A 13003-nucleotide genomic window follows, 5' to 3' on the forward strand; every position below is an offset into this window, starting at 1 on the left:
CTATATCATCTACTGCATCTTTATGTAATACATGTATCACTAGCCACTTTAACTATGCCACTTTGTTTACATACTCATCTCATATGTATATACTGCACTCAATACCATCTACTGTATCTTGCCTATGCCGCTCTGTACCATCACTCACTCATATCTTTATGTACATATTCTTTATCCCCTTACTTGTGTCTATAAGGTAGTAGTTTTGGAATTGTTAGCTAGATTACTTGTTGGTTATTACTGCATTGTCGGAACTAGAAGCACAAGCATTTCGCTACACTCGCATTAACATCTGCTAACCATGTGTATGTGACAAATAAAAATTTGATTTGATTTACACTGTATTTCTGATCAATTTGATGTTATTTTAGTGGACAAAAATTGCTTTTCTTTCAAAAACAAGGACATGTCTAAGTGACCCCAAACTTTTGAACGGTCGTGTATATACAATAGTATGTGGACACCCCTTCAAATTAGTGGATTCGGGGTGCCAAGTCTAGGTCCAAAAGACGTCTTAACAGTTTCTACCCCCAAGCCATGAGACTCCTGAACATCTAATCATATGGCAACCCAGACTATTTGCATTCCCCCCCTTTTATGCTGCTGCTACTCTCTGTTTATTGTCCATGTGACTTTAACTCTACCTACATGTACATATTACCTCAACTAACTGGTGCCCCTGCACATTGACTCTGTACTGGTACCCCCTGTACATAGCCTCGCTATTGTTATTTTACTGTTTCTCTGTAATTATTTGATCCTTTTTCTTATTTTTTTTAACTTATCTATTTTCTACTTAACACTTTTTCTTAAAACTGCATTGTTGGTTAAAGGCTTGTAAGTAAGCATTAAACTGTAAGGTCTACAACTGTTACATTTCTATCATGTAAGTGATGGTTATTGTGAAGTGGAAACGTCTAGGGGCAACAACTGCTCAGCCGCAAAGTGGCAGGCCACACAAGCTCGTAACGCCCTAAAAAATCATCTGTCCTCGGTTGCAACACTCATTACTGAGTTCGAAACTGCATCTGGAAGCACAAGAACTGTTCGCGATGAGCGTCATGAAATGGGTTTCTATGGCCGAGCAGCTGCAGAAAAGCTTAAGATCACCATGCGCAATGCCAAGTTTTGGCTGGAGTGTTTTAAAGCTCGCTGACATTTGACTCTGGAGGAGTGGAAACAAGTTCTCTGGAGTGATAAATCATGCTTCACCATCTGGCAGTCCGACGGACGAATCTGTGTTTGGCGGATGCCAGGAGCACGCTACCTGCCCCAATTCATAGTGTCAACTATAAAGTTAGGTGAAGGAAGAATTATGGTCTGGGGCTGCTTTTCATGGTTCAGGCTAGGGCCCTTAGTTCCAGTGAAGGGAAATCTTAAAGCAACAGCCTTCCCCAAACTGGCAACAGTTTCAGCATGACAATGCCCCCATGCAGAAGGCGAGGTCAATACAGAAATGGTTTATCGAGATCGGTGTGGAAGAACTTGCACAGAGCCCTGACCTCAAACCCATTGAACATCTTTGGGATGAAATGGAACGCAGACTGCGAACCAGGCCTACTCGCCCAGCATCAGCATGGATGGAAGCAAGTTCCTGCAGCAATGTTTCAACACTTAGTGGAAAGCCTTCCCAGAAGAGTGTAGGCTGTTATAGCAGCAAAATGGGGGCCAACCCCACATTAATGCCCACGATTTCTGAATGAGATGTTTGACAAGCAGGTTTTCACATACTTTTGGTCATGTTGTGTGTGTGTGTGTGTGTGTGTGTGTGTGTGTGTGTGTGTGTGTGTGTGTGTATATATACATACATACATACATACATACATACATACATACATACATACATACACATATATATATATACACATTATTTCAAGTTCTTACGTTTCATGATTTACAATTTCAGATTACTTTATACAGTTAGTTAGAAAAATCTTAGCTGTTTCAATTTAAAATGAGTTACCCTGCTGACAATTTTTTTTGTTACATTGTAATTGTAATGTACTGTAAACATTCATAATAATTTATATCCACTCCCATCTTTTTAAGTTTGAAATGGTTTTGTTTCTTCAATGTTGTTTATATCAGGTTCCTCAACCATAATTAATGACCCAGAAGACAGTTGTCAATTATTTTATAAATGAAAAAACACCCAATATCTTACCCCTCCCCAGGTTTCTGATTCATTCAGCATCAGGCATCATCTACACCCAGCCGTGGGCCAGCCTGGACGCGGAGGTGAAGTCCAAGTATAATTTCTATGTCAAAGCAGAGGATGCAGAGGGCAAGTACAGCCTGGCCGAGGTATTTGTGACAGTGCTGGACCTCAATGATCACCCGCCAGAGTTTAATGAGAACTTCCTGGAGAAGACCATGATCATAGGAGCGCTGGTGAAGATAGAGGTTTGTGTTGCATTCTAACTTCCAGTTTTGAGAAGATTTATCTTTGCCATACCCCAAAGGTTGATTCGTTTGTAGCAATTACAAGAACAAGTCCAAAGCCATGCTTTCATGCATTTCTGTGGACAATAATAATATCATTATTTTACATAGCACTTGTCATTACATCGAATCTCTAAGACACTAATGCAAAACAAAAACAAATGTAGGGCTCTGGCAGGTCTAGGCGATGGTCTTCCACAGCTGATCAGGTGTTGAGGCAGTTCAGAAAGCTTGAGAAGGGAGCATTGATGGTACAGGGAGGGAGAAGCATCAGTCATGTAGCGACATGCCCAGGGGCCTCATTCATAACCATTGCATAAATTTAACACTAAATATCTGCATGCGCCACTTCAGAAAAACATATATTGAGGTTTATAAACGCATGTTTTCCATTATATGTCAGATCTGTTGTGAAATTGTGCACGTGTGAATGAGCATTACAACTCCGCCTGAAACTCCCATCATTCACCTTTTTATGGTTACAATAACTTCCTTATTTGCTGTATACTGTGGAAGCATTGGAATTAGGCCAAGACAGTATCTAAGGAAATAGCAATGCATGGTGAACGTGATCAAATCTCTTTGAAGGGCTTGTCAGAATGTTTTCTTTTGTAGTGACATTAGCTGTATCTAAACGTGTCTGAAATACAAAAAGAATTTGCACATTGTTGTGGACCTGTAAACAGAGTTTGAATTCCATAATGTTTTGTAGTTTTTCCCGACCCTAAATAGGCTAAGCTGCACTGCCCGTGAATTCTGAAATATTGTCTACTCAGAAAAAAATAGAAACAGTAGACCTACTTAGTGGTTGCCTACACACTTCAACTGCCTGTTCACCTGTTAAACTGTACTACATGTTATAAACTGGGCTCCCTTTTGAATGCAAAAAACTTGACATTATAATAGGCACAACGAGAGATGCGCATTGTAATTCTACCAGCTCTCAGTCTCACATCAGAATTAGACAATCATCCATGTTTCTCAAATGTCGAAGTGTTGAAGGTTAAGATTAGGCGTTAGCTGAGAATTGTTAGGGTTAAGTTCAGGCATTAACTCCAATTTCTTAACGTTAGGCATTAACTATGAATGGTTAAGGTAAGTGTTAAGGTTTGGGATGGCCTTAAAACAAACTTTTCCAATAAATTATATCGCTGGATTCAAAATTGCAACTTTTGTAATCAGAGGCTTATGCCCATCCATCATCCCTGTCCACAACACCCTAGCAAAACCGAAACCTACTTGATGACTACAGTGCTCACTGTTGCCCCTAGTGGCCGTTTTTCACAATCTCCCGACGTCGTCAGAAATGGATGGATGTCGAATACTGACTTGTATCGTGGGTGACTTGACTGGGCAATTTGTTGTATGGCTACTTCGGGAATATGAACTCATCATGGACAGAAAAGGTGAGGAATTTATTCAGCAATGGTTGTGATATATGTATTATGACTTTTGTTTATAAATGAAATATTGTTTACTCAAGAAATTTGACATTACGGTAGTCAGATGTAGTAGCCTACAAACATCAATGGTGAACCATTAAATTTGCTTTTTGGATCGGATCAAATAGAGAAAAATACTTGAATAACTTGATGTACTTACTACAGTAAAGTGTGTCAAATTAATTAGAGATGGGACGAATGGTAGCCTATCCTAACTTGTTGTAGGCCTATAGGCTATTTTGTGAATATGAAACCATCACAGACAAACAAGGCGGAATTTATTCTGCAATGATCATCGAAATGAAATAAATAATAGGAAATAGATGTTCTCTCTTATCACTAACAGCAAATGAGTGCATCTTGTTACTATATTTAACAGTTTTTTTGTTATGAATAAGTTTCATCATATATTCCCACACAAGACTACCACTAGACTACTTTTACCTTGCAATGCAATACTTCAATGACTAGAAACTGTGCGTACACATGGTCTAAAGTTTGCTGGAGTATAAGCACATTTTCTGGTCAAGTTCAGTTTGTATGAATTCCAACTTTCGTGTGAAAACTTGCGCACGCATATTTTGGGGGGTACAGTGGCTTGCGAAAGAATTCACGCCGCTTGCCATTTTTCCCATTTTGTTGCCTTACAACCTGGAATGTATAATTTTATTTACACAATGTCTACCACTTTAAAGATGCAAAATCTGTTTAATTATGAAACAAACAAGAAATACTACAAACTGCATAACTATTCACCACCGCAAAGTCGATACTTTGTAGAGACACCTTTTGCAGCAATTACAGCAGCAAGTCTCTTGCGGTATGTGTCTATAAGCTTGGCACATCTAGCCACTGGGATTTTTGCCCATTCCTCAAGGCAAAACTGCTCCAGCTTCTTCAAGTTGGATGGGTTCCGCTGGTGTAGAGCAATCTTTAAGTCATAACACAGCTTCTCAATTGGATTGAGGTCTGGGCTTTGACTATCCCATTCCTAGACATTTACACGTTTCCCCTTAAACCACTCGAGTGTTGCTTTATCAGTATGCCTAGGGTTATTGCTCTGCTGGAAGGTGAACCTTCGTCCCAGTCTCAAATCTCTGGAAGACTGAAACAGGCTTTCTCAAGAATTTCCCTGTATTTAGCGCAATCCACAATTCTTTCAATTCTGACCAGTTTCCCAGTCCCTGCCAATGAAAAATGTCCCCACAGCATGATGCTGCCACCACCATGCTTCACTGTGGGGATGGTGTTGTCGGGGTGTTGGGTTTGCGCCAGATGTAACGTTTTCCTTGATGGCCAAAAAGCTCAATTATAGTCTCAACTCACCAGAGTACCTTCTTGCATATGTTTGAGGAGTCTCCCACACCAAACATGTTTGTATTTTTTTCTTCAAGCAGTGGCTTTTTTCTGGCCACACTTCCATAAAGCCCAGCTATCTGGAGTGTATGGCTTAAAGTGGTCCTATGGACAGATACTCCAATCTCCACTGTGGAACTTTGCAGCTCCTTCAGGGCTATCTTTGGTCTCTTTGTTGCCTCTCTGATTAATTCCCTCCTTGCCTGGTCTGTGAGTTTTGGTGGGTGGTCTTCTCTTGGCAGGTCTGTTGTGGTGCCATATTCTTTCCATTTTTTAATAATTGATTTAATGGTGTTCCGTGGGGTGTTCAAAGTTTCGGATATATTTTTATAACCCAACCCTGATCTGTACTGTAGTGGAAATTTCCTGTCTTACCAAATCATGAGAGCAAACCACACACAAGTCAGAGTTATCATAAAGTCCATCTTTAATTATATGAGCTCCATCACAACCCTGTGACTCTCAGATTAATTCAGTGTCTATAAATGAATTCTCTGAGTGCTTACAAAACAGTTCTTAGTATCATTTATAGCCAAGACACACCCATCTCAACTCACATGACGAATAACAGATCTTAGGAACATTACAAAGGAAGACTTTACTTGAGAGAGGAGTATCCCATAGCCAGACAGCATTAGCTATAAATTATCGTTCAGTTTGCTCTCATAAAACGAGGTTCTATTTCTCGTTCTTGGTACAACATAGTACCAAGACATTACCTCATCCACTAGCATATATCAAATACACCCCTCCTGGACAAGATCACAGTGACTGGCACACAGACATTGTGGAGCCAAGAGATCATTGGTTCCCCCTCAATCACCCCTTCACATGGTTTAAAAGATATGTTTACATATGAAGACAAGCTTGACCTCTCCCCTTTCTGTGGCCCAAGTAACTGAACCTAGGACAGAGAAAGGATAACTGCAAATGGCCACCACTATAGTACAACAAGATACATTCTAAATGAGAAGTAACTCACAAGCATATAATGAAAATAAAACATTGTATCTATGTTACCCAACTATTCTGATTCACCCCCAACAGTACTTCTCCACAACTTTGTCCCTGACCTGTTTGGAGAGCTCCTTGGTCTTCATGGTGCAGCTTGCTTGTTGGTGCCCCCTTGCTTAGTGGTGTTGCAGACTCTGGGGCCTTTCAGAACAGGTGTATACACTTGAAGTCGGGAGTTTACATACACTCAGGTTGGAGTCATTAAAACTTGTTTTTCAACCATTCCACAAACTATAGTTTTGGGAAGTTGGTTAGGACATCTACTTTGTGCGATACAAGTAATTTTTCCAACAATTGTTAACAGACAGATTATTTCACTTATAATTCAATGTATCAAAATTCCAGTGGGTCAGAAGTTTACATCCTGTTACAGATTCAGGTTCCCAGTTGGGAACCGACGTTAACTGGGACGTGGCGAATGGAACGCAAAAATATTCTTAGAAATATTTAACCTCCACACATTAACAAGTCCAATAGCTCAAATGAAAGAAACACCTTGTTCATCTAGCCAGCAAGTCAGTTTTCTAAAATGTTTTACGGCGAAAACATAGCACATATTTATGTCAAACCACCACCAAAGACACAGCTAATTTGAATTAGCCACGTTGAACAAAATATGCAATCAACAGCCGCAGGATTAAAAGAAAAATAATTCACTAACCTTTTGAAAATCTTCATCAGATGACAGTAATAGGACATGTTACACAGTACATGTGTGTTTTTTCCAATAATATTCAATTTATATCCATAAATCTCTGTTTACAATGACGCCATGTTCAAAAAATGCTACTCAGATGTCCGGAGAAATGATGATATCTGCCGGAGCTAACGTCAGATAACAAGCAATACACATCATAAACTTTGACTAAATATACATGTTCTACATATAGTTAGAAAGATACACTTCTTCTTAATGCAACCGCTGTGTTACATTTATTTTTAACGTTACAGAATTCGTTCACTAGGCTATAATATGAGACGGCGCTCAGAAATTAGCATTATGTCTCTATCTCGGAGTCCACAGAAACCCATAATTAACACATAAATATTCCCTTACCTTTGTTGTTCTTCGATCAGAAGACGTGGAAGGAGTTATACTTACCAAAAACTGCGTTTGGTTTTCAAGTCTGTGTCTTTAGGTTATCAAACACGACAAATTCCGGTCAAAATGCAGGCAAAATTCTAGTGGATGCGCATCAACTTCAAAATTACATATTATATGTCGACTAAACTGATCAAACTAAGTGCAGAATCGAGCTTTAGCATGTTTTAAACATAGAAAACAATCCTTAGCGTGAACAGACAAACCTACAATCTTTTGGTGAATCTTGGAACAAAGAGAGCTCCGGACCCGACGTGCGCATGAAAGTGCATGTATTTTCGCGTGACCCGGAGGTTTCAGCCCGCCAAAACTCGAGGGAGCGTGCGATTCTCACAATGGCAGGCCCCACTGAAAGGGGACATCGCGCTGAAGAGATAGGAACTGTTCCCAGATCTGTAGCTGGTTGGGAAGGGTGGGTGCGATGACGTCAAAGTTGGCCCAACTTTTCTGTTGTCAAGAGTTTGGGAGAATGGATGCCCTGAGAGTTCTGCTTTACATAGAGACATAATTTGAACGGTTTTAGAAGCTTTAGAGTTTTCTATTCAATAATAATTATTATATGCATATATTAGCAATTTTTGACAGATTTTTTTTCTGTTTACTATGGGCACGCAATTCCTCAAGGGGGCAGTAGTCAGCCCTATCCTTAACAGGTATACTAAGTTGACTGTGCCTTTAAACAGCTTGGAAAATTCCAGAAAATTATGTTGTGGCTTAAAGGATAGGGTGCAGTATTTCTACTTTTTGATAAAAAGCATGCAAAATGTCAACTTCCTGCTACTCATGCCAGGAATATAGTATATGCATAGGATTAGTATGTGTGGATAGAAAACACTGAAGTTTCTAAAACTGGTTCAATCATGTCTGTGACTATAACAGAACTTATGTAGCAGGCAAAACCCCAAGGGAAAAACTGTTCAGAAAGAAAAAAAAAATCCCTCTGGCAGTTCCCTGAATTGTCTTTGTCAAGGGAAATTAGATAGCGCCCAGTTTACAGTTCCTACAACTTCCACCGGATGTCACCAGTCTTTGGGTTGAAGTGAATCATTGGTGAAACGAAGAAGAGGCAGAGGTTACACTGTGGATTATGTAAGAGAGAAAATCCTGCATGTATTGTTGACTTGCTGTTATTGAATACAGATCGCCCCGTCAACAATTTGATCGATTATTAACGTTTAAAAATACCTAAAGTTGGATTACAAAAGTAGTTTGAAATATTTTGGCAAAGTTTATAGGCAACTTTTGAAATGTTTTGTAATGACGTTGCGTTTTGAAAAGCTGTTTTTTTTCTGGATCAAACGGGCTTTAGAAATGGACATTTTGGGTATACATGGACGGAATTAATCGAAAAAAAGGACCAATTGTGATGTTTATGGGACATATTGGAGTGCCAACAAAGAAGCTCGTCAAAGGTAATGCATGTTTTATATTTTATTTCAGCGTCTTGTGTAGCGCCGGCTACGCTAATTATTTTGTTTACATCTCGTTCAGGTGGTTCAGGGGGGGTGCATGCTATCAGATAATAGCTTCTCGTGCTTTCGCCAAAAAGCATTTTTAAAATCTGACATGTTGGCTGGATTCACAACGAGTGTAGCTTTAATTGAGTACCCTGCATGTGTGATTTAATGAAAGTTTGAGTTTTATCGCGTATTTGAATTTGGCGCTATGCATTTCCCCAGGCTATTGGCCACACGAGACGCTAGCGTCTCCATATCCCTAAGAGGTTATTAAGAAGCTTCCGATAGGCTAATTGACATTATTTGAGTCAATTGGAAGTCTACCTGTGGATGTATTCCAAGGCGTTCATCTGTAAAAGCAATATTATGCAAGTATAAACACCATGGGACCACGCAGCCATCACACCGCTCGGGAAGGAGACTCATTCTGTCTCCTAGAGATGAACGTACTTTTGTGTGAAAAGTGCATATCAATCCCAGTAGACCAGCAAAGGACCTTGTGAAGATGCTGGAGGAAACAGGTGCAAAATTATCAATATCCACAGTAAAACGAGTCCTATTTTGACGTAACCTGAAAGGGCACTCAGCAAGGAAGAAGTCACTGCTCCAAAACTGCTATAAAAAAGCCAGACTACGGTTTGCAACTGCACATGGGGACAAAGATCAATCTTTTTGGAGAAACTTCTGGTCTGATGAAACAAAAAAATAACTGTTTGGCCATATTGACCATCGTTATGTTTGAAGGAAAAAAGGAGAGTCTTGCAAGCCAAAGAACACCATCCCAAACGTGACACACGGGGCTGGCAACATCATGTTGTGGGGAAGCTTTGCTGCAGGAGGGGCTGCTTTGCTGCAGGAGGGGCTGGTGCACTTCACAAAATAGATGGAGTCATGTGGAAGGAAAATTATGTGGATATATTGAAGCAACATCTCAAGACATCAGTTAAATGTTAAAGCTTGGACGCAAATCAGTCTTCCAAATGGACAATGACCCCAAGCATACTTCCAAAGTTGTGGCAAAATGGTTTAAGGACAACAAAGTCAAGGTATTGGAGTGGACATCTCAAAGCCCTGACCTCAATCCTATAGAAAATGTGTGGGCAGAACTGAAAAAGTGTGTGCGAGCAAGGAGGCCTACAAACCTGACTCAGTTACACCAGCTCAGTCAGGAGGAATGGGCCAAATCACCCCAACTTTTTGTGGGAGGTTTGTGGAAGGCTTCCCAAAACGTTTCAACCAAGTTATAAACAATTTAAAGCTAATGCTACCAAATACTAATTGAGTGTATGTAAACTTCTGACCCACTGGGAATGTGATGAAAGAAATAAAAGCTGAAATAAATCATTCTCTCTACTATTATTCTTGCATGTCACATTTTTTAAATAAAATTCCTAACTGACCTAAAACTGAATTTTTACTAGGATTAAATGTCAGGAATTGTTTTTAGATTTTAAATGTATTTGGCTAAGCTGTATGTAAACTTCTGACTTCAACTGTACGTATATACTGAGATCTTGTAACATATCATGTGACACTCAGATTGCACACAGGTGGACTTTATTTAACAAATGATGTGACTTTTGAAGGTAATTGGTTGCACCAGATCTTATTTAAGGGCTTCATAGCAAAGGGGTGAATACATTTGCATGCACCACTTTTCCATTTTTATTTTTTTGAAGCAATTACATTTTTTCAATTCACTTCACCAATTTGGACTTGTGTGTGTCCATTACATGAAATACAAATCCATTTAAATTACAGGTTGTAATGCGACAAAATAGGAAAAACGCCAAGGAGGATGAATACTTTTGCAAGGCACTGTAGAAGATCAACTGGCAGTGTACCTTTGGGATACTGTTCTGCTGGGGTCCACAAAAATGACTCCTCATGCTTGTACCCAGACTTCCTCCTCCGATAGCAGTTTTCAAAAAGTGTTCCCACGCCATAGCATCCTCATTTCGCCCCCCATCATCTCCTTCTCCCTCCATGGTCACCCGATATACAAGTGCGGTGGCCTTAATCAACTGTACCTCATCTTGAGGTAATACAGCACTCTATACAGGTTTCAACACCTTCTGATGGTGATATCCCAGCCATGCTAACAAGGTAACCCCTGCTACCACTAACATAATGCATATTCAAGATAACACTCATTGGCTCTGTAGTCCAATTCCATGCTGTTACTATAGCATCCTTCACAATTACTACCACTCCCTCAGTTGCTGTCCCTACATATCAAATCAAACTTTATTTGTCACATGCGCCGAATACAACAAGTATAGACTTTACCGGGAAATGCGTACTTACAAGCCCCTAACCAACAGAGCAGTTCAAGAAGAGTTAAGAAAATATTTACCAAGTAGACTAAAATGAAAGTCACAATAAAAAAGTAACACAATTAGAATAACAATAATGAGGTTATACAGGGGGCACCGGTACCAAGTCAGTGTGCAGGGGTACAGGTTAGTTGAGGTAATTTGTACATGTACGTGGGGGTGAAGTGATTATGCATAGAAACAGTGAGTAGCAGCAGTGTACAAAAGGGAGGGGGAGGTCAATGTAAATTGTTAAAAGGTTTTAAAAATTATTGTAATAAATGCAACAGTTGGACAATGTATGAAGTTACTCAATGTTTTGAATTCATTATTGGAGTTCAGGAATACCCAAGAAGTCAAAGATAACTGAACAAAATGACTTTTGCCCCGTAGCACTCACTTCTGTCATCATGGAGTGCTTTGAGAGACTAGTCAAGGATCATTACACCTCCACCTTACCTACCACCCTAGCCCCACTTCAATTTGCATTCCACCCCAATAGGTCCACAGACGATGCAATCATCATCACAGTGCCCTATCCCATCTGGACAAGAGGAATACCTATGTAAGAATGCTGTCCATTGAGTACAGCTTAACACCATAGTATCCTCCAAGCTAATCAATAAGTTCGAGGCCCTGGGTCTCAACCCCGCCCTGTGAAATTGGGTCCTGGACTTTCTGACGGGCTGCCCTAGGTGGTGAAGGTAGGAAACAGCATCTCCACTTTGCTGATCCTCAACACTGGGGACCCACAAGGATGCATGCTCAGCCCGCTGCTGTACTCCCTGTTCACCCATGACTGCGTGGCCATGCACGCCTCCAACTTAATCATCAAGATTGCAGACGACACAACAGTAGTGGGCTTGATTACCAACAAAGATGAGAGCCTACAAAGGGGAGGTAAGGGCACTCGGAGTGTGGTGTCAGGAAAACAAACTCTCACTCAACGTCAACAAAACAAAGGAGATTATCGTGGACTTCAGGAAACAGCAGAGGGAGCAACCCCCCTATTCACATCAACAGGACAGTAGTGGAGAAGGTGGAAAGTTTTAAGTTCCCATCACGGACAAACTGAAATGGTCCACCCACACAGACAGTGTGGTGAAGAACCTCAGGAGGATGAAGAAATTTGGTGTGTCACCTAAAATCCTCACAAACTTTTACAGATTCACAATTGAGAGCATCCTGTCGGGCTGTATCACCGCCTGGTATGGCAACTGCACCGCCCACAGACACAAGGCTCTCCAGAGGGTGGTGCGGTCTGCACAATGCATCACCGTGGGTAAACTATGTGCCCTCCAAGACACCCACAGCACCCAATGTCACAGGAAGGCCAAAAAGATAATGAAAGACAATAACCACCCGAGCCACTGCCTGTTCACCCCGTTATCATCCAGAAGGTGAGGTCAGTACAGGTGCATCAAAGCTGGGACCGAGAGACTGAAAAACAACTTCTATCAAGGCAATCAGACTGTTAAACAGCCATCACTAACAGACAGGCTGCTGTCTATATAACAGACTCAAAATCAGTGACCACTTTAATAAATTGATCACTAGTGACTTTAGTAATGTTTACATATCTTACATTACTCATCTCATATGTATATACTGTATTTATACCATCTATTGCATCATGCCTATGTCGTTCGGTCATCGCCCATCCGTATATTTGTATGTACATATTCTTATTCCATCCCTTTTGAATTTGTGTGTATTAGGTAGTTGTTCTGGAATTGTTAGATTACTTGTTAGATATTACTGCAATTTCGTAACTAGAAGCACGAGCATTTCACTACACTCGCATTAACATCAAACCGGAAAAAATGGTCTACATTAGTAGAGCTAACTGAGGCAATTTGACTGGTAAAGTCATGG

At 40.4% G+C, this 13003-nt stretch overlaps 1 protein-coding gene across 3 annotated transcripts in view; it reads left to right on the plus strand.

Moving 5' to 3' along the window:
* The window catches only part of LOC112224051 (cadherin-related family member 1-like), a 165522-nt gene that overhangs the window by 141350 nt on the left and 11169 nt on the right, over nucleotides 1-13003 (plus strand). For all 3 annotated transcript variants that reach the window (XM_024400118.2, XM_024400117.2, XM_024387333.2), the window contains one exon: nucleotides 2175-2403. In XM_024400118.2, coding sequence (XP_024255886.1) covers nucleotides 2175-2403 — 229 coding nt within the window. The remainder of the gene's footprint in view (nucleotides 1-2174; nucleotides 2404-13003) is intronic.

This window comes from Oncorhynchus tshawytscha, linkage group LG25 (genome assembly GCF_018296145.1).
Source record: "Oncorhynchus tshawytscha isolate Ot180627B linkage group LG25, Otsh_v2.0, whole genome shotgun sequence".
Classification (NCBI taxonomy): Eukaryota; Metazoa; Chordata; class Actinopteri; order Salmoniformes; family Salmonidae; genus Oncorhynchus; species Oncorhynchus tshawytscha.